Consider the following 22683-nt stretch of genomic DNA (forward strand, 5'->3'; position numbering starts at 1 on the left):
CAGGCAACTCAGCTGGGATCGTCGGAGACTTTTCAAAGCATTTTTTTTTTACCACCTCTTCGGCCAAGAGGTTGCAGAAAAAAATGCTTTGAAAAGCCTCTGACGATCCCAGCTGAGCCGTGTGATCATCAGAGGCTTTTTTTTTTTTACTTTTAAAAGCATTTTTTCGTCGAAAGAGGTTGTAGAAAAAATGCTTTTAAAAGTAAAAAAAAAAAAAGCCTCTGATGATCCTACGGCTCAGCTGGGCATGGTGGTGGGGGGGCAAGGATTTTTGCTACCGGTTCTCCGAACCACCCGCCACCATCGCTACCGGATCGGGCGATCCGGTCTGAACCGGGAGCATTTCACTCCTGCTCTGGAAGGATACCTGACAATTGCTGTCTTAAATCTTAAGGCTAACTGTTAAGCTGTAATATTTGGTTTGATGTTTACCGCTTCTTGCCCAGCAGGTCCAAGGTCAGCTACCGCCACTAATGATCCCCGTATTCCCTCCAGACCAGCGAACCCTAGCAGCAGCAGCCCAGCAAGGATTCCTGCTGCCACCTGGTTTCAGCTACAAGACAGGCTGCAGTAAGTCAATTTCTTCATCTTCAAATCTTTTTTGTCAGTGCACAACATATGTACAATAAGATTGGTGGAGCTCCCTCAGTGCATCCCCCCACAACACAATACAACTCACAGTGAAGACAGAAAATCCCTAACCCAATAAATCATATGAACAAAACACTCAGTCCTATTGCACCAGTGTGGACATGTTACACGCTGCGCCGGCCCAGCAAGACCATTGTACTACGTAGTTATGTTATTTCTCATTCAGGAGTCTGAATGGACAGCCCACAGATAAAAAGTGTCCTTCAGCCTCTTTGTGTGGCTGGCTATGCTTCTATATCTCCTCCCCGATGGTAGGAGGGTAAAGAAGTGGGGACCAGGACGAGAGTCAATTGTTTTCAAACAGGTGTGATGCGCCTAAAGTGGACCGTACATGAGCTGGCAGGGGGAAGCAATCAGAGACAGGCCATCCTCCTTCAAACTGTATATTGGGTGGGTCAGGAGGTGGGCTGAGAAGGTGCCTGCAGACCCCTCACATCCTAGACACAAACGGTTTCAACTCAGGGGTGAAATCTAAAATTTGTTACTACCGGTTCTGTGGGCGTGGCTTGGTGGGGGGGAGGTAATGTGACTGGGTGGGTGTGGCCAACTTTTTTTTTTTTACTTTTAAAAGCATTTTTTCTACAACCTCTTCGGCCGAAGAGGTTGCAGAAAAAAATGCTTTTAGAAGCCTCTGACGATCAGGCAACTCAGCTGGGATCGCCAGAGGCTTTTAAAAGCATTTTTTTTCTACAACCTCTTCGACCGAAAAATGCTTTTAAAAAGCTCTGACGATCCCAGCTGAGCCGCGCGATCATCAGAGGCTTTTTTTTTACTTTTGAAAGCATTTTTTCGGCTGAAGAGGTTGTAGAAAAAAATGCTTTTAAAAGTAAAAAAAAAAAACAGCCTCTGATGATCCCACGGCTCAGCTGGGCATGGGGATGGGGCGCAGGGATTTTTGCTACTGGTTCTCCGAACCACCTGCCGCCATTACTACCGGATCGGGTGATCCGGTCCAAACCGGGAGCATTTTACCCCTGTTTCAACTCCTTGCCTCAGGATGGCACTATAGGGTATTGCATGCCAAGACAATGAGATACAGGGACAGTTTCTTCCCTCATATCCCCACTGTGTTGAACCCTTAATTCTCCCACTTCTGTCTAATGTGTATGTATATTAACTCATAGGCTGTGGCTGGAGGAATGGGACAACTTGCCACAGTCAACTCGTCATGGCCAACTCGTCATGGCCAACTTGCTCTGGGACCACTCAACAATTCTATTTAATTATTTAAAATCATTTAAAAAATGATTTAATTTCTGTCATTCATATTTCACTGTGTCCTTCCTTTTGCATCCTTTCCTTAAGGATTCTATTTCACCATTTCTTCAATATTAGTGTAACTCTTGTCCTGGGAGAGTTGGCCATGGTAAGTTCTCCTAGCCCGGCTATAGTATTATTATTTATTCCTTTTATTATCTTCTTTACTTCCTCTTTTTTTATTATTAGTATTATTATTACTATTATTTTCTCTGTTGCCTTGCAAGTACACTGAGTGCTTCTGTACCGGAGACAAATTCCTTGTATGTTTAATTAGAGTTGGGCAGATAAAATCCTTGGTTGTATAAACAGAGGCATAGAATCAAAATCATGTGAAGTATTAGTACCGCTTTATAAAGCCTTAGTAAGGCCACACCTGGAATACTGCATCCAGTTTTGGTCACCACATTACAAAAAAGATGTTGAGACTTTGGAAAAAGTGCAAAGAAGAGCAACTAAGATGCTTAAAGACCTAGAGACTAAAATAGACAGCAGAACCTGGGTTCCGACCAAAAAATTCACAAATATATTTTTTTCGCAGCCGATTTCTCCTTCCGCACCAATTTTTTTTTTGTAAGCACCAAATTTCCAAAATTAAGTTCAGGTCACGACCAAATCGGCTTATGACCAAAGTTATGGAATGAATTATGGTGACCAGATACTCAACTATATGAAGAACGGTTGCAGGATTTGGGTTCGGCTAGTCTAGAGAAATAAAGGACTAGGGGGGATAGATAGCAGTCTTCCAGTATTTGAGAGGCTGTCACAAAGAGGAGGGGGTCAATTATTTTTCCAAAGCACCTGAAGGCAGGACAAGAAACAATGGATGGAAACTAATCAAGGAGAGAAATCAACCTGGAATCGAGGAGAAACTTCCTAACAGTGAGGACAATTAACTCCTCCTTCTTCTGCCATATCCATCAAGCAATCATGTTGGCGATCCTATTTTTGTCAACAGCCGCATGAAAAAGTGCTGCTGAGTTTTATCCAAACCAGTCCGTTAGATTTTGAAACCATGATGTTCTTCTTCTGCCTGGACCTCGTTTGCCTTCAATCTTTCCCTGGAGGATTAAGCGAAGGATGCCCTATTTTTCTGGGTGTCACATCACATGTCCAAAATATTCTAACTTTTGCTTTTTTAAGGACTTTGATGATTTCCCTTGGCTTTCCCAGGTGGCTTACCACCTCCTCATTGTGTCAACCCAGTATATACATAACAACCGTCTATAAATCCACATTTCAAATGCTTCTAGTTTCTTCAAGTGGTTTTCTGTCAGAAACCAACTCTCTACTCCGTAGAGCAGGATAGAGAAGATGTAACATCTGACAAGCATACTAGCTGTACGCAAGGTGATAATGTGAGAAGGAACATCTCTCCACCTGCCATCTGGCAAAAGAGGAAGGGGCTATACATATAAAAATAAATAGGAATATTTTTAATAGAAAGACATTGCGGAGGTTAAATCCAAGCAACTGGACCAGAGAGATTGGAAATCCAGGCCATTCACCATGCCTCCCAGCCAGCCCTTGCTTGCGATGGCCTCCAACTGATGAAAGAAAAAGAGAAGAACCCAAGAATTTGGTCAGATGCCCTTCCTAAACCACCTGTTCTGTACTTAATGAAGAGGTTTAATTTGCTCTTTTTGCAAACGATCTCCCAATAACGTGCAAGCACCATTAATCTCAATGGGAGTTCGGTGCATAGATCGAGGCTAACATATGCCTCTCAATTTATGGGCGAAAACAAAGCACAAGTTTACAACGGGTTTAAAGGCTGGAAAGTTGAAGATTGATTCTGGAAAGTTGTGCTTTCAGAGGATTGTCCGTCCGGGGTTTTTTTGTGCATGTGCGTCAGGGGTGAAATGCTACCGGTTCGCATTGGTTCGGGCGAACCGATAGTGATAAAAGCTACCGGTTCGGGCAAACCAGTATTTCCAACAATCAACTGTGCCACGTGATTTAAATTCACTAGTATAGGTGATTAAATTTGCTATAGGGGAGGTAGAGATTGGAGCGGCCTTTGTTTCAGCAAGCAGATTTATCTTGGTTAGGAATTTCATAAAACTGCCTTCATTCATTTCCGGTGATCTAACTCTTCTGACATCAGTTTTCTATCTATCTGAAGCGCTCTTGTTCTGAAAACGACAGCCTTCGGTCGTCCTCTTTGGCTTTATTATGTCCGCATCAGTATATCATTGACGGATTCATGAATTCGTCAATTGTCTTTTGTTAGCCCAGGATACTTCACTGAAAGCAAATGAATTCGTTTTCAAAGCCAAAAAAAACCCAAAACCCCCAACCAAAAAACCTAAGTTAATGACAAGGCCCATACCATAATGTTACTTTTTTAATAGCGTGACGGTGATGATGATTTTTACTGGACTTATGTTTCATATGCCGAACTGTTAGGGTGCTTCCATCTATGTCTGTGCACTGAATGAAAAAGTTTGCAGGGTAACAGAAGAGAAGCAGAACTGTCGTAATTAAACTCCCCGCAGGACGATTGAACAAATCAATGTAATTATTCAAAATAAATAATATTTTAATTTTGGTCATTCACGTTCCATTCTTTCCCTCCTTTCTTCCTTGCAACCGTACTTTAATGATTCAATTCCACCGTTTCTTTGATATTAGTGTAATCCTTGTCCCACTGTGATTTGCCCCACGGCAACTTCGCTGTGGCAAGTTGGCCGTGGCAAATTGTGGTAGACCAGGGATGTCAAACTCGATTTCACTGAGGGCCGCATCAGGGTTGTGTTTGTCCTCAGGGGGCAGGGTGGGTGTGGCCAGGGTGGGCCTGGCCAGCTCGACGTCATTCCTATCGGGGACACCTGTGGTGGCCCAAGTGCTGTGCCAGCGAAAACAGGCTCCTGAGCTCCATTTTCAGCTGAGACGGCCTCCTGCAACCCTCTGCCTACGCACGGTCCTCCCGAGTTCCGTTTTCACTGGGAGAGACACCGTGGGCCGGTCCAGGAAAGCCCCGTGGGCCAGATCTAAACACCCCTTGGGCCGGATCTGGCCCGCGGGCCTTGAATTTGACCACCCTGTGAGAGACCCTCCGAGAATACAGGTAGTCCTAGATTTACAACTATAACCGAACCCAAAATTTTTGTTGCTAAGGGAAACAGTTGTTAAGTGAATTTTATCCCATTTTGTGACCTTTCTTGCCACCATTGTTAAGTGACTTGCTGCAGTTGTCAAGTCAGTCATACTTAAGTCAGTTTGGCTTCCCCATTGCTGGTTGCCAAGGGGTGGAATTTTGATCACGTGACCACGGGATTGCTGTAATGGTCGTAAGTTTCATAAGTCACATTTTTTCAGTGCCAAATCAAAATCTAATGTGTGACCTCCATGCGCTTTGCTCACGTGTGCGCTTGCACAAAATGTGCGTGGCTTAAAAAACACAGCTAAATAGAACGGCATAGCACCAGGGCGGGTGGGCGGGCCCATCCGCAGGTCACAACTACTGGTTCATTTGAACCGGTCCGAACCGGCTGAATCCCACCTCAGGTTCAGACCCATAGTTGCCGTGGAAGCCATGAACTCCCAAGCCACCCAAATATTGGGTTCAATTGTGGTTGTAAATCTAGGGCTACCTGTATTCTCAGAAGCTTTCTCCAACACCAGAGTTCAAAGTTGTCAAAGCTCTTTCTAGTTCCTTTCTTCAAATCTATCGGTGCCTTTAAATGTACCTATAGATACAACATATAACCGTGATGGCGAACCTATGGCATGCGTGCCACCTGTGGCACACGGAGCCATATCTGTGGACACGCGAGTGTTGCCCTAGCTCAGCTCCAGCGCACATGCGCGTGCCGGCCAGCTGATTTTCGGGCCTTTTGGGCCCACCGGAAATTGGGAAATGGGCCATTTCCAATCTCCAGAGGGCCTCCGGGTGGTGGGGAAGGCCGTTTTCGCCCTCCCCAGGCTGCTAGAAAGCCTCTGGAGCCTGGGGAGGGTGAAAAAGGGTCCTACCTGGCCCACTGTGCCATTGTGTACCAAAAGCGGAGGGACTGTGGGGGGGGATTGTGCGTGCATGCACGGGAGATGGGGCACATAGAATTATGGGTGTGGGCACATGCGTGTGTGAACACCCCCCACCGCACACTCCCCCCGCTTTTGGCACTCGATGGCAAAAAGGTTAGCCATCACTGACATATACACTACATCTTAGTAAATGGATTTTGTGGGTGCATTTGCAGCCCTGGTTGAATAATTGCGTCCCACACTTCTATTCTTCCTCAGATGGGTGTTGTCTGAGAATTTATTTTTTTATTATTATTATTAAACGTCTGTGCTGCCCATTTCTCAATTAAAAGGTTTTAGCGCACCCAGCTACAATCCCGACCACAGTCTAGAAATCTGGTCTCCTCGCATTTTTCTTCATCAGATGGGAGATGTGATAATTCACACCACTTGAATGTATATCTTAAAAGCCTCCCCCAATCTCACTTGGCTATTTTGGTAGGTCTGGAAAAGGCCAAGAATGCATCCCATTAAGCAGAACTGGCAGATTCAATTAATTCCTTGTTTAACATGGTGTGACACTATGTATAAATGTGTTTGCTTTTCAATTCCAATGTATTAACACCATGGCAGCTGTGTGGCACGTCACACCCACGAGGCTGACATGGTGTTTTTTTTTTTTTTTTTGATCACCATGGAAATGAAAAATAAAATTAACCAAAATTTTGTTGTTGCCCCTGGGACTCCTTTGAATAGTGGCCTGTTGGTGAGACGTTCCAGAAGGTCTTACTTTATTTCATTAAGAAAGCTGCATTTGATCAATTTCTCCCTAATGTTAAGTGACAATCAAAGGAACAAAAACATCAGACGTTCCATTGCATGCAAAGAGCTCCGTAGAAATCAGATCTAGATGTTTGAGTATTTATTTGGAGACGAGGGTTGAAATCCAGAAGGGATACCGTTTCATGAATAAGGCCTTCACTGTTGTAGAAAGCTTTTTTTCTCTTCTGTCTTGGTCATCTGAACTTCATCAGCAATAGCACACATGGCTTTGGAGCCCACCTGGAATTCTAAAAGCAGATCAAGATGGGGAACAGAGTTCCATAAGTCAATTTGTATATAAAGTACCCAGTATTACTTTTAGATAGGTTGAGGTCCCAAGAATTTTCTGGAACATCAGTAACATACGACGCGAGGTGTCAGGAACCAACCATATCAGGTCCCTAAGCCTGAGGGGAAGTCTACTGCTCCTTCCAAAGTTGCAAATGGTTTAATGATTTTTAATTTTAGAGGATAAATGAAATAGATGGTTAGGAATTATATTAACCATAGTCAAGTGGGAAGAATCAGATCTACATGTTGAGTTCTAGTTAAGCTGCTTTGTTATTCATGCCTATAAACAAGAATCTAGTCGATAACAGCACTGAATTGGGGGCTAGATAAGAGTTAAGGGAATGTAAGAAGGGTTGGACTTAAACTCCTTGTAAAGAGTTAACGGCTCTAGGCTGATTGCTCTCTTGACTCTGTCCACAGGCTTCCCCTGTCCTTCTCCTTAAATTATAGCAGTATACTGTATCTGCTATAATTTCATTTACTTTCCATTTTTGCCCTAATACGGTACTTAACTACTTTCTGGAAAGTAATCTTGTTTTTCCCATCCCTAGAAAAGAAAGATTGCATAGCTCTTTTGTTAGAACAGAGATTTTTCATTAATCTCTTGACAGGAAAGTCTGCTTGATTAGTTAGTTAGTTAGTTAGTTAGTTAGTTAGTTAGTTAGTTAGTTAGTTAGTTAGTTAAATTCTTTCTTTCTTTCTTTCTTTCTTTCTTTCTTTCTTTCTTTCTTTCTTTCTTTCTTTCTTTCTTTCTTTCTTTCTTTTTCACATGTATTATTCCGGGTGGTTTACAACGTTAAAACAAGCCACACCCACAGAACCAGTAGTAAAAAAAATTGAACCCACCACTGCTTTGGCCACCTATATAAGGTGGCTTAAAAATAACTTTTTTAATATATATATGGCACTGGAATTAGCTAGAATTCTCATTCTGTCTTTTCTCTCTCTTTCTCTCTCTTTTTTTTAAGAGATACTCTTCTCTATTATCTTCCCATTGAAAGAAAAAAAAGGGGGAGGGGAGGAAACACTGCCACAAATAATTTAGCATTAGATGAGTTCCTATTTTAGTCTACTCTGAAATAAGTTATTTAAAGTCCTGCTGATTTCAGGGAGAAAATTAAATATTTCTTGTTTGGTTAAAAACTGAGTCAGATCACAGCCTTCTGACGTTAATGGACAAGAAGGCTGTTATCCTTTTGATTCCATCTGCATTAGGAAGGCAGATGCAGAATCCTTGTGCAATCAGCACATTTTATTTTTCTTACGGGGCAAATTAGTGCACCTAGAAATTACTTTTTTTTTTTAAATGACTTAAAAACTTAAAAAGAAATTTACCAAAGTTCAAATGATAAAATATCTAATTACTCCTTAAAATTGGCACAAGACAATGCACCCTGAAGTTAATCGGTTTAATGAATGCTGGACCTCTTGCTGGTTTTCTTAACATCCCTCAGATCTAATTGCTTGATTCGTTATTGATCAAATTTTTATGCCACCTATAAGGTGACTCTGGAGGGCTTGCAGGTTATAAAACAAATAGAAAAATAATTAAAAATTACACAAATTAAGATGTTGAAGCCAATACTGAAACCAGAACTAAGTGATGGACAAGGCAGGAATGAGGTCTTCTTACCCCATCAATCATCTTCAGCGGTGAGTGGCCCCCTCAGGGTCCCAAACCAACTGGCAAAGTCAAATTTTAATACCCTTCTGGAAGGCCAAATGGGAAGGGCAGTTCTTAGCTCCGGTGGTAGAGTGTTGCCACAGGGATGGAGCCACAGCAGAAAAGGCTCTTCTCCTTGAACCCACCAGCTGGGATTTCTTAGCAGATGGGATCCATAGCAGGACTCTTCCGCTGGCATGAGTGGGGCAGGCTAGTCCCATTGGGGAGAGATGGCTCCTCAGATACCTGGACCCATGCCATGTAGGGCTTCTGTGTATGTATGTAATTCAATGAATTGATTTGTGCAGAGGAGGAGGAGGAGGAGGAGGAGGAGGAGGAGAAGGAGGAGGAGAAGGAGAAGGAGAAGGAGAAGACAATAAAAACATAGCTTAACATGTAAGGCCGTGATGGTGAACCTATGGCCCCAGCCCAGCTCCACTGTGCGTATGTATGCACCTCCCGCCAGCCAGCTGGTCTTTGGGTCTCTGCCACGCATGCACGAGGGGCAGGGCCTTCCCCAATCTCCGCATGTTCCCCCCACACACACACCCTACCTTTCTATTCCATTTCTGCTGGCCGTACCAACCTGGAAGCCAAAGCAGGGCACGGGGGTGCTGCATGAGCCCCCCCCCACCGCACCCTGTTTTGGTCCTAGAAAGCCTCCTGCACCAACCTGGAAGCCAAAATGGGGTGCAGGGTGCATGTGGGGGGGCATACGCGGGGCGGGCACTCGCATTGCATTTTGGTGGTTCAGCTTTGGGCGCTCAGCACCCAAAAAGTTAACCATCACTGATGTAAGGTTTGCTTATGTGTCTGTGGAGATTGTCAGCCATCCTGGATGAGAAGCGAAACATCTTCAAAGAAAAAAAACAAAGTCCAATTGCCTCTTGGGAAAAAAAAAAGAAAATTTGCTTATGTGCATGCTTACAAACAGACACACACATGCTTACAAACACACACACATTTATTTTATTATTATTATTTTTTAGTTAGATTTATATTCCGCCCTTCTCCGGAGACTCAGGGCGGCTTACAATGCGTTAAGCAATAGCCTTCATACTTTTGTATATTTTATACAAAGTCAGCTTATTGCCCCCACAAACTGGGTCCTCAATGTATTTAATGTATTTAATGTATTTAACAAATGGCCACCCAAAATTCACAGGGTGATCCTGGGAGATTTACAACGTTAAAATAATATGCATTGAAACTCTTAATCACTTCCTGGTACGGGATGATAACATTAATGTTTAGGATTTAAATATCACAAATATCCCCCCCCGGCGGAATTGCTGATGTTTTCTCTGTTTTGTTTGGTCTCGTTAAGATCATCACATGTTTTATTTTTAATGGAGGATCATGTGGGCAGTATTAAAATTCTTCTTGTTTGGTCCATGAGCAAGGCTTTGCAGAGGCTAATTTCCAATTTAAGTGCCGTCAGCTGATGTCCAACTTCTGAAAACTGCCAAGCCCTGAGGGGGAGAGTTGGAAGTTAAAACTCTTGAAATGGTTTGGTGTTTTGTTTTGTTTGGTTTTTTTAAATCTACTTGACAATAGTATCAAAGCTAATTAGATGGAACATAGATACTGATCTTAAAAGTAGTCATAAGGGCAGAAGTCTTTATGATCCATTTGAAGGAAATAATCTTTGGAGGGGGAAAACACTACCAAATACATTGCACCTCAATTTATGACTATAACTGAGCCCAAAATTTCTATTGCTAAGTAAGACTGCTGCTAAATCTTGGGCTTAGGACCTGGTTATCTACGGGACCGCCTACTACCACCAATAGCCTCCCACTGGCCGGTATGCTGTCATAGAGAGGGGCTCCTCCGGGTGCCGTCAGCCAAACAATGTCGACTGGCGGCCCCTAGGGGGAGGGCCTTCTCTGTGGGGGCACCTACTATCTGGAACGAGCTCCCCCCGGAGATACGGAGGATCCCGGATCTGCGCACCTTCTGCCGTGCTCTTAAGACCTTTTTATTCCACCAGGCGGGCCTGGCCTAATCTTTTCCCTCTTTTTAATTATGCAAATTTTAATCGGTTTTTAAATGATTGGGGTGTTTTAATCTGTCTGGGCCAAATTGTTTAATTCGATTTTACTTTGTTTTTAAATTTTGTATCTATGTATTTTTACTGTTTGGCTGTTCACCGCCCTGAGTCCTTCGGGAGTAGGGCGGTATATAAATCAAATAAAGTAAGTAAGTAAGTAAGTGAGTGAGTTGTGCTCCTTTTTTTTTTTTTTTTTCATGTTCCATTTTAATTCTTAAGACCTTCCCAAGTTTTAGGTAAGGCTTGAAAGCAAAACACAGGGGAATGCATGAAGTTATCTTGAAGACGACAAAATGCGATGACTGCATTTATGACACCCAGTTCTGAATACTGTCTGGAAATCTCAATGAGAGAAGACAATGAAGGAGAACAGAAATCAAAGACATGATTTGGCATTTCAGTCTGATGAGTAATTTAATTTGGACAATTGTTTCTGACTGAAGATATATAAGAAAGGCATCTCAGAAGGTGCTAGAAGGTGCCTGAGAAATTGGAGATGTCTGTTTTAGGTGTTAAGTTCAGCACTCACTATTTCCCCAATATTCTCAATTTTTCTTTACACTTTTGAACTCTGCCATAAGGAAGCTTCTTAAAACAGATGGGAGCTTTTGCCTCAACAATAGAGTTGTGCAGTATTTTATGACTTTTCTTGCCACAGAAGTCAGTCCCTGCCGTTGTTAAGTTACTAACACGGTTGTTAAGTGAATCTGGCTTCCCCATTAACTTTACTCGTCAGAAGGAGGCAAGGGGTAGTCACATGACCTTGGGACCCACCAACCGTCATACAAACATGCCAGTTTTTTGTTGTTGTTTTTTTATTTGATTTATATGCCGCCCTTCTCCGGAGACTCAGGGCGGCTTACAGTGTGCTCAGCAATAGCCTTCATTCTTTTGTATATTTATACAAAGTAAGCTTATTGCCCCCATAACTGGGTCCTCAATTTACCTACCTTAGGAAGGATGGAAGGCTGAGTCAACCTTGAGCCTTGGCGAGATTCGAACCTGCAGTAATTGCAGGCAGCTGGTCTTAATAACAGGGTGCTTTAGACCACTGTACTACCAAGGCTCTTTGGTACAGTTGCCAAGTATCTGAATTTTGATCGTGTGACGATGGGGTTGCTGCAACAGTCGTATGAAAAACGGTCATAAGTCACTTTTTTCAGTGTGGTTATAACTTCCGGGACCAAACAAATGGTTGTAAATCAAGGATTACCTATAAAACAAGTGAAAGACATACTGTAAGATGGTCATGCCATTAGATAAAATCTTGCAAATTTGTGAGGTAATAAACTACAGGTATTCCTCAACCCACGACCACAATTGAGCTCAAAATCTCTCTTGTTAAGTGAGACATTTGTTAAGTGAGTTTTGCCCCATTTTACGACCTTTCTTGCCACAGTTTGTTAAGCGAATCGCTGCAGTCGTTAAGTTAGTAACCTGGTTTGTTAAGTGGAATCTGGCTTCCCCAGTGACTTTGCTCGTCACAAAAAAAAAAAAAAAGTGATCACATGACCTTGGGACCCAGCAACGGTCATAAATATGAACCAATTGCCAAGCATCTGAATTTTAATCACATGACCATGAAGTTGCTGCAAAGGTAACTATGAAAAACGGTCATTCAATGACCACTTTTTTCAGTGTTGTTGTAACTTTGAACGGTCAGTTAATGAACTGTGGTAAGTTGAGGACTACCTGTATTTCTTATTTTTTTATTTCCAAAATTGTAATTTTTTAACGCGATGGAAGGAAGAAATCACGAAATATACAGCCGTCCATTGTTATCCAATTTAATTTTAATTCAATGGGGAGGTGGGGAAATGGCATTCAGGGTTTCTTGCAGCCCCATCCAAAAACTGTTCAGAGCACTCCTTTAAAATCTAAGCAAGGCCCTCAAAAAGAGAAACGGGGAATGCCCCATTTTATCCAGGAGAACTGGGGAAACTGGCTCAACATTTCTAACTTTGTTTCACAGACTGAGAAGGGGGGAAAAAACCAACCCCATATTCTTCTCCACCCTCTACAGAAATGCTGTGAAATGGAGCCAATGCATTTTTCAACACCCCCCCCCTCCCCACTTTGTCAGTAGGACTTTGATGCTTTGTCCACGCAATTGCGGCGAGATGGAAGGCAAACAAATTTAATAAATACATAAAATAAAAATTGGGGTGCTCGGTATATTAAGCAACTTTCCTCGGCAAGAGCCTTGGTAGTACAGTGATGTAAGGCACCCTGTTATTAAGCTGGTTATTAAGACCAGCTGCCTGCAATTACTACAGGTTCGAATCTCACCAAGGCTCAAGGTTGACTCAGCCTTCCATCCTTTCTAAGGTAGGTGAAATGAGGACCCAGTTTGTGGGGGCAATAAGCTGACTTTGTATAAATATACAAAAGGATGAAGGCTATTGCTGAGCACATTGTAAGCCGCCCTGAGTCTCCGGAGAAGGGCGGCATATAAATCAAATTAAAAAAAAAAAAGAAGAAGATTTGAGCTGTTGTTTGTGGAGATTCTCAGTCATCCAGAGGTCATGGTTGTCTCAAAGGTGCTTTTTCAAAAGGCAACTGGACTGTTTCTTTTTCTTTCTTTCTTTTTTTTGTGAGGAAAAAAACACATTTTCCTCTTCTTCCTCAGGAAAAAAAAAAACAACACCAGTCCAGTTGCCTTTTGAAAAAAACACCTTTGAGATCTGAGCTGGGGCTTCCTTCAAAACGAATCACACCTGGGGTTAAGAGCTGCAGTATAGAATAGAATAAAATTCTTGATTGGCCAAGTGTGATTGGACACACAAGGAATTTGTCTTAGGTGTATATGCTCTCAGTGTACATAAGGAGAATTAAATACATTCATCAAGAATAAAAAGATACAAACACTTAGTGATAGTCAAGGTTACTAATAAGCTATCAAATCGTACTAGGAAACGAATAAAAACAATATAAATGGTAAAGATACAAGCGACATGGTTATAGTCATAAGTGGGAAGAGATAGATGCTAGTAAGGAAGAGAAGAATAATAGTAATACAGTCTTAGTAAATTATTTGACAGTGTTGTGGGAATTATCTGTTTAGCAGAGTGATGGCGTTCGGGAAAAAACTGTCCTTGTGTCGAGTTGTTTTGGTGTGCAGTGCCCTATAGCATCTTTTTGAGGGTAGGAGTTGAAACAATTTATGTCCAGGATGTGTGGGGTCTGTAGATATTTTCTACAGATATATATTTCTTTAAATTTATATATATATGTCTCCCATCCACTGATCGAGGTTTTACAATTTTCCTTTCTCTCTCTCTCTCTCTCTCTCTCTCTCCCTTCCTCTTTCTTTCTCTCTCTCTTTCTCTCTCTCTTCTGTTTCCTTCGTGCTTTCCCCCTCCTCTCTTTTTTTTGGGGGGGAAGCGCAGTCCTCTGATCGAGGCGCACTTCCCTCCCCCCCCTCCCCATTTCCCTAAATACATCATGAAAAAAAAGGATGATGTTTCCGCCTTAATTGCTTGTCCCTTTTATTCGTGTTCCTCCCTCAGCCAGAATTGTGAAGTGTTAGTAAAAGGCCTCACAATGGAGCTTTTCATTAGAACTCTGCGAGGCAGACAAAAAAAAAAAAAAAAAAAAGAGGCTTTTTGGAAGGAGTGAATGCAGGAGTTTAATTTGCAGGTGGAGAGTAGATAAAAGGTGCTGACGCCTCTGTTATTTTCTTACTTAGGTGACCCTTACCCCGTTCAGCTGATTCCAACAACAATGGCAGCTGCTGCTGCCGCAGCAACTCCAGGTTTAGGCCCACTGCAACTGCAGGTAAGTGCTTTGTAAAGAGGCAAAGGTTGAATCCATCTGAAAAGCTGGACCTTGCAACCCCCCCATCCCCCCCACCCTCCACCCTGCCAGTTGGAGTAACACAACTGCCTCCGGAAATGATTTGTTTTGTTTGTTTGTTTGTTTGTTTATTTGTTTGTTTGTTTGTCAGGCTTATAGGGCCACCCGTGTCACCAAGGCTGAGTGGCCGTGGAAAAATGGGACAATGTTTTCATTTGGGAGATGAACAACCGTTGAGTGTGAATTGCGCTTAGCCGATGAGGTGGTGGTGGTAGTGGTGCTGTTGGAGGAGCAGGAGAAGCAGCAGCAGCAGGAGGAGCAGGAGGAAAAAGAATGACAGCAGGAGGAGGAAGGAGGAGAGAAGGAGGAAGAGAAGGAGAAAGAGGAGGAAAAAGGAGGGGAGGAAAAAGAATGACAGCAGGAGGAGGAAGAGGAGGAGGAGGAGGAAGGAGAAAAAGGAGGGGAGGAAAAAGAATGACAGCAGGAGGAGGAAGGAGAGGAGGAGGAAAAGAAGAAGGAAGAGGAGGAAAAAGGAAGAGAGGAAAAGAATGACAGCAGGAGGAGGAAGAAGAGAAAGGAGGGGGAGGAGGAGGAAGGAGAAAAAGGGGAGGAGGAAAAGAATGACAGCAAGAGGAGGAAAAAGGAGAGGAGGAGGAGGAAGAGAAGGAGAAAGAGGAGGAAAAAGGAGGGGAGGAAAAAGAATGACAGCAGGAGGAGGAAGAAGAGAAAGGAGGGGGGAGGAGGAGGAGGAAGAAGAAAAAGGAGGGAAGGAAAAGAATGACAGCAGGAGGAGGAAGAAGAAAAAGAAGAGGAGGAAGAGGGGAGGAAGAAAAAGGAGGGGAGAAAAAAGAATGACAGTAGGAGGAGGAAGAAAAGAAAGGAGGAGGAGGAAGAAGAAAAAGGAGTGGAGAAAAAAGAATGACAGCAGGAGGAAGAGAAAGAGGAGGAGGAGGAGGAGGAAATAGGACAGCAGAAGGAAGAAGAAAGACAGGAGGAAGAAAGAGAGGAGGAGGAGGAGGGAAGGGGAGGAGGAGAGGGGGAGAAGGAAATTATCTTGCCCTTTCTTTCTTTCTCTTGTTTCTGTGTAAGCCCTTGGGTCATTCTAAGAAGTTGAATTTGGAGAGGATAAGAGTAACAGTTACTACCCTTTGAAAATGGAAGCGTTTGGACCTGAGGACATAGGATGAACAAATCTGTGCATTTGTCTGTAGGAAAAGTAATTTAAGAAATTAACTGTTTGTGAGAGATCAGTCAAGTTATGGGACCCAGTGCTATAATGGTTATTTTCCAGATTATTTATTTCCTTTCCATTTTTATTCTGCCTTACTTCCCTAATAGTGGCATGGGTACAGTACCAAAATGATCTCCCACCCGTTGGTCAGATTTTCATTTTCTTAGGATGGTTGAATTCATCACATGAACTTGAAGAGGATAGAGAGAAACAATTATTACCCTTTCAAAAATTTAGAGCAAAGAACACAGGAGGAACCAAAAAATGCATTTGTTTGTGAGAAGAATAATTTAAGAAATTGTTGTAAGAGATTGGTCAAATTATGGGATCCAGAGCTATAATGGTTATATCCCACTTTTTTTGTCATATACATATTGCCTTACTTCTCTAATAATGACATGGATACCATGTTTCCCCGAAAATAAGACCCTGTCTTATATTTTTTTGAACCCCGAAATAAGCATTTGGCCTTATTTTTGGGGCGGTCTTATTATTTTGGGGTGCGTGGAGCAAGATGGGGCTCCTCTTCCCATCTTATCTGATTTCTAGCTCTGCGTTTAAATATTTTTGGGGAGGGCTTATTTTCGAGGGGAGGCTTATTTTAGCGCATGCACTCAAAAGCCCGATTGGGCTTATTATTGGGAAGTCTTATTTTCGGGGAAACAGGGTAGAATTCCATAATGAACTCTCACCCATTGGCCAGAACTGAGTTTTCTTAGTAGTAGCCTTCCATGATGGTGTTCTGGGACTGCAATGTCAGAATTTCTAGTTTTTGAAAATGTGACCAGGAATTGCCAGTTGTAGTCCATAATTTATAGCAAATTAAATACCCTACCTTAGAATTTTGGAAGTATGGTAAGCACAGATGAAACTCTTCGTTATAGGTAATGTACCTGATTAGTTGAAACTGCTCTAGAAGTGCACCAGAAGCTGAGATCTTAGAAAGAGTGCAGAGAAGAGCAACAAAGATGATAAGAGGTCTGGAGGCTAAATTGTATGAATCATAGTTAAGGGATCTAGGTATGTTTGTCCTAAGAAAGAGAAGGTTTAGGGGAGACATGATAGCAGTCTTCCAACACTTGAAGGGATGCCACAGGGAAGAAGGCATTAGTTCATTCTCCATAACACCTGAAGGCAGGACAAGAAGCAATAGGTAGAAACTCAATAGGAGGAGATACAACCTGGAAATGAGGAATTTCCTGACAGTGAAAACAGTTAATTGATGGAACTTCTTGAATCTTGGAATTGTGGATTCTGGAGGTCTTCAAGAAAAGATTGACAATCATTTGTCCAGGATGATATAAGGACTCCTGCCTTGGACATGAAGTTGGACCAGAAGACCTCCAAGGTCCCTTCCAGCCTTATGATTCTATTATTATATATTAGATTTTTATGCCCTCCATCTCCCCTATAAGATAATTCTATGATTCTATGAGATGGTGGTTGACGTTCTATTCAAATCATGGATTGAAATTTTGGGTGGTAGAAAAGCATGGGCCACTCTCCATTGCTATGCTGAGCTTATGATATTAGGTGTTCTCCACATGAACACCTGGTTACACAGGGCATTATTCTTCCCTGAATTTCTAAGAGAGAAGAATCACTTATTCCTAATGTTTGTCAAATTGGCCACTAGAGATCTTGCTTCACCCTGCAAGATATCTCAATGGCAAAATTATGGGCTACCTCGTGGGTAGGTAGATATGTGAACTGGAGCCTTCTTTGCTCTCTTGGAGAATCAACAGATAGGGTGAATCTTCAATCTACAGCTATAAATGCTTCTTTATTTTGTATTGGTGGGAGAGAAAAGCCATATGTTTCCAAGTTAATGACCTAAGTGCTACCGGTATTGACTCAACTTCTGGTGAATAAATAGACATATCCTTTGCTGTTTTTACCTGTCCCAAATAATACTTGGTATTCCCTTCCAAGGACATTCTAATAGTCCTTTGGATTCTATTTTATTTTTTGTCCTCAATCTTGCCAAACATAATAAAACCCATCATCTTCTTATATTACTGCATATGCCCAAAGTTTTTGTTTCCTGATCATCTCAAGATCCTCGTTTATTTAGCCAGGCATTGATTATCTGGCTCTTTTGCTATTTTTTTTAAAAAATTTGATTTATATGCCGCCCTTCTCCGGAGATTCAGGGCGGCTTACAGTGTGTTAAGCAATAGCCTTCATACTTTTGTATATTTTTATACAAAGTCAGCTTATTGCCCTCACAAACTGAGTCCTCAAGTTACCTACCTTAGAAAGGATGGAAGGCTGAGTCAACCTTGAGCCTGGCGAGATTCGAACTTACTTTAATTGCAGACAGTTTGTGTTAAATTACAGTGCTTAGTCTGTTGAGCTATCCAGGCTCCTCATGACACCTCCTTGTAACCATCCTCCGATTCAGAACGTGAATGCATCTAGCTTCTTTCTCTTGTTCTTTTACAATAGCCAGATTTCACAGGAACATTTTACCTCAGGAAAGGCCCTTTACTAGTTCCGATTTTTCTTGTCCTAAAAATATCCTCATCCCTGTTTTTTGCCTAAATTTTTCATGGTTGGGAATGAAGCTGGGGGGGGGCGGGGGGGGGACCACCAGTTCCTAGATTAAAATGAATGGTTAAGTTAATAAATCCCGGTTACCTTTATGACCTTGACGGAAAGCTATCAAATATGCATTAAACAAAGCAAAGTGGAAGGAGAAACACTCGAATGTAAACATTGGAGTAATGGCATCTAGATAGGTTTTGATGGCTGTACGCTTCAGCAGGCAGACAGCTTGTTGTAGTTGGCTTCATTTTTGTCTACAATAAAGTATTTACACTGGCTGACCGATGTCTAAATGTCTGTCATTTAGTAAGTCAATTCCAGAACAAGAGGTTGAGAATCTAGAGAGCCTAAATTTACAGCTGTGCCAAGCTGAAGTGTGACATATTGCCTTCTTCTCTAGGATTAATCTGTTTACTCCTCCTACGCATTGTTCCTCTTTACCTCTTCTTCAGTGCAAGAACATAAAACTGTCCGCCAGCTTTGCTTCTTCAGAGACAACTGTAAGTTCACCAAGCATGCGAGTTGTCATTACCTTAATATTTATCATTAATCCAGGTTTTTAATTTCCCTTTCCATTTTTGCTTTCCCGATGAGCTCTTCTTCTTTACTTCTGACTAGCATAAGTGCACTTATGTACCTATCCGTCCCTGTTGTTGTATTTTTATTCTTTTATTCTTGTTCTCATTTTTGTTTAACAAATTCTAATAAATAAATAGGAGGGACTCGGTGGCTCAGTGGCTAAGATGCTGAGCTTGTCGATCGGAAGGTCGGCAGTTCAGCGTTTCGAATCCCTAGTGCCGCGTCACGGGGTGAGCTCCCGTTACTTGTCCAGCTTCTGCCAACCTAGCAGTTTAAAAGCATGTAAAAAATGCAAGTAGAAAAATAGGGGCCACCTTTGGTGGGAAGGTTACAGCGTTCCGTGCGCCTTTGGCGTTTGGTCATGCCAGCCACATGACCACGGAGATGTCTTCGGGCAGTGCTGGCTCTTCAGCTTCGAAACGGAGATGAGCACCGCCCCCTAGAGTCGGGAACGACTAGCACATATGTGCGAGAGGAACCTTTACCTTTGTCTTTAATTAATAAATAAGTAAATAAATAAATAAATAAACAATTTGATGTCTGAGATCTTCTGATCTCAGATTGTTAGCGTTCGGTCCTCCAACTTGATTCCATCTGCCATTCCATCCCTCCCTCCCGTTCTTAACAGTATATTTGCTGCAAATGTTCAACAGACATGGAGACAATATGCATCCTTTCGCTATGCTGAACCACTCAATGTCTCCAAATTCAGTAGTTTCTTGCTCATTGCAAAGGTGCCTTGTAAGGCCCTTATTGCAAGCTATTTTGGGGAGAAACCCCTTAAATTGGTATGGCAAGAGTTGGTACATTCCAATGACTCTCTGCCTAATTAATTTTTTTTTCTCCCTCATGAAGTTGCTTGGATGAGCAACGAAAGGTTTCAAGAATAACAAAGTTTGGTCCAGTTGCCATGATTCAACCTTGGGGACACTTTTGGCCTGGATGATTGAGCCTTCACTGATCTATGTTCCTTACAAGAATTTTCTGATGCTCTGAAATAACCCTTAGTCTGCTCTGCAGATTGACACGATCTGAAAGGCTTTGATGTAATCAGTGACATTCATAGAACAAAAGTTATGAGCAAATTTCCGGAGGAATAAAAAGATGCATACCTTAGATAAAATCAGTTGTCTCTTTTATCCAATATTCTGTACTCTTGTAATTCCAGCTATTTAAGTTCTCTAGTATTTTTTTTTTCATTACCTGCTACCAGCTAAAGATGTTTGCAATTGTGAGATCTATTAAATGCAAAATGTCTATGGAGATTCTCAGTCATCGAGGTCAGTGCTTTTTTTTTTTTTTCAAGAGGCAACTGGACTTTCTGGTTTTGCTTTGAAGACGTTTCGCTCAGGGGTGTGATTCTACCGGTTCGGACCAATTCTGGTGAACTGGTAGCTCCGACAATCAGCTGGGATCGAACTGGTCCACCCCTATGATCAGATGGAACCACCCACTCACACACACTATTTTCTTCTCAGCTGATTCACGTGGCAGAGCAGATTCCTGTGCCTCAGCTGTGTTTCTTTTCCAAAGAAACATGGAAGTGAAGATTTCTTCAAACTCTGCACGCATGCGCGTCAGGCGCACACGGATACAAAGCACACAATCACCAAACTGGTTGTTAAACCGGGAGGATCCCCCCACTGGTTTCGCTTCTCATCCAGAAGAACTTGTTAGGAAATGATAATTACCTAACTTGTTGGGTTGGCAATATATAAACCCTCAATATAGCTTTAAGACTGTATTGCTGTATTGCATCATACTGTGTCCTGATTGGTTAGCTCTGTAGCCAATGTCCTTAAGAGAGAGCTTGGAACATGGTTTGTTTCTCTTTGCTGATCGTTATTGCTCTTTGCTGTGTTTGCTACTGTTAGCAACTGTTTATTGTGTGTGATACGACAACTGGTAAGAAAACTTCGTTATTGGATTATCCCTGGACTCTTGTTTTACTATCTACTGCTTTATCTGTGTATGACCTGGACTTTTTATTGGACTGTGCCTTATTACTATTTCCTACAAGTAAATACAACTCAGTGTATCTGTGTGTTGGCTGTAGTGATTCACAATTGCTCTCAATCACTTTCACATGCACACCCTTGCTACTCTAGGGTTGCTCTGCCAATTCCTTAACAGAACTGAAGAAGCTTCTTGGATGAGAAGCGAAACATCTTCAAAGCAAAACCAGAAAGTCCAGTTGCCTTTGGGGGCGGGGGGGGGGGGAATACAAGTGCAAAGTATAAGTTATCACCCTTCCCCAAATCAGGAGAGAAAAGCAGATCTAAATTGGGAGTCTGGGACTCGGCAAACAGTGATGTTACCTTAATGCCTATTCAACATTTGTTTAATTGCGTTGATGCCTTCAAGAGCAAAGGGAGCTTAATCTTAAGCAGCAGCTGAGCTCTAAAGAATACAAGAATCAGTGAGCAGCTTTTGGTAAATTAGATATTGCATTCAGCCCAAAGGCTTTTGAAAAACAACTTTTTGAGCATAGATCGCTCGAGCATTTTATGACCTTTTTGGAAAGTATGGGCTACAAGAGTTGTTTATTCCTTATTGTACAACTCAGTGGGCCACAGTTAGGTAATTCTTCCTTCTTTCAGTTTACACTTAACTTAATACAACTGCCAGCCTGTTTTAAAGGTAACAGCAGTTCCTAATTAGAAATCCTCAGTTCTGGACTTAACCAGATCAGTTCTGGATTTAACCAGATCGCAGCATATCTTAATTTTCTCTCTTTATATGCTAGGCCAATTAAGACAATTGTTAGATAATTTTTTTCAGACATGAGCAATCTCAGGAAAATATTGATGTATTAAACGGATCTTGTGAATGCATTCAGGTCATAGTTTGCTAAATTCTAGAAAACGATGCTGTCCGGGTTAGTCTGCCAGAGCATTATTTTGGTGGGTTTGAGATTTCATAAGACTGAATTCAATTCCTTTATCAGAAAAATCACACTTCGGTTCAACCTTGGGTTGTATGGGATGCAAATCATTTCCTCTTTATTTTGTTCTTGGAACCCAGGAAGTGCTTGGCTTTATATGGGTTGGATCCATCAATATTTATTCTAGTAGAAATTAAAACTGGGAGTTTTAAAAATATTTATTTGTTTGTTTGTTTGTTTGTTTGTTTGTTTGTTTGTTTGACTTTCAGACCCCAGGTCTCAGGGGCCCCCAGACTATACTTTGAGAACTCACAATGTGAGTTTCTTGAGGGCATAAAAGCAAGTCTCTAAAATATTGAAATACTTATGAAAGTATTTCTTGCCTTAATCTCATAAAGTGCTATGAAATATCATGGTGAATATGAAGACTGAAAAATCCAAAGATAGAAAGGAGAAGGAGAATATTACCTAAACTGGAATACAGTATTAGCGATGAAATCAAAATTCCATGATCGGAAAGGACTTTCTTGTGATTTTTTTAAAAAATGAATTCTTAAAAGAGGAATGAAAAAAATATATATTCAGGACTTGATTTAGTCTTTTCCTATCCTCAGGATGTTTTGGGGTTATAACAACCAATAAACATTAACCCAAATACTTCATGGAGTGAGATTAGCTGTATAAGAATGAGAAAGCTGGTTAGTCAAGAATCTGTCAATTCTTTTTTTTTTTAATAATATTTATTAAATTTCCAAAGATTAAAATACACAGTATAAAAAGAAACATAATACACAAAAAAAGCAAGAAAAAACCACACACACACACACACACACACACACACAAAACAAAAAAATATACACAACAAAAAACAAACATATCAAAATTTCAATACTAATAATAACTTTTCTGCATCGGTATCTCTTAACCTATTTAACTTCTTTACA

At 41.6% G+C, this 22683-nt stretch overlaps 1 protein-coding gene across 1 annotated transcript in view; it reads left to right on the forward strand.

Moving 5' to 3' along the window:
* SOX5 (SRY-box transcription factor 5) overlaps nucleotides 1–22683 on the forward strand; it is a 1010028-nt gene that overhangs the window by 809202 nt on the left and 178143 nt on the right. The window contains exons 9-10 of the mRNA XM_070946983.1: nucleotides 450–570; nucleotides 14392–14480. Coding sequence (XP_070803084.1) covers nucleotides 450–570; nucleotides 14392–14480 — 210 coding nt within the window. The remainder of the gene's footprint in view (nucleotides 1–449; nucleotides 571–14391; nucleotides 14481–22683) is intronic.

Source organism: Pituophis catenifer, unplaced genomic scaffold (assembly GCF_029215685.1).
Source record: "Pituophis catenifer annectens isolate HBS135680 unplaced genomic scaffold, rPitCat1.0.hap2 SCAF_7, whole genome shotgun sequence".
Lineage (NCBI taxonomy): Eukaryota > Metazoa > Chordata > Lepidosauria > Squamata > Colubridae > Pituophis > Pituophis catenifer.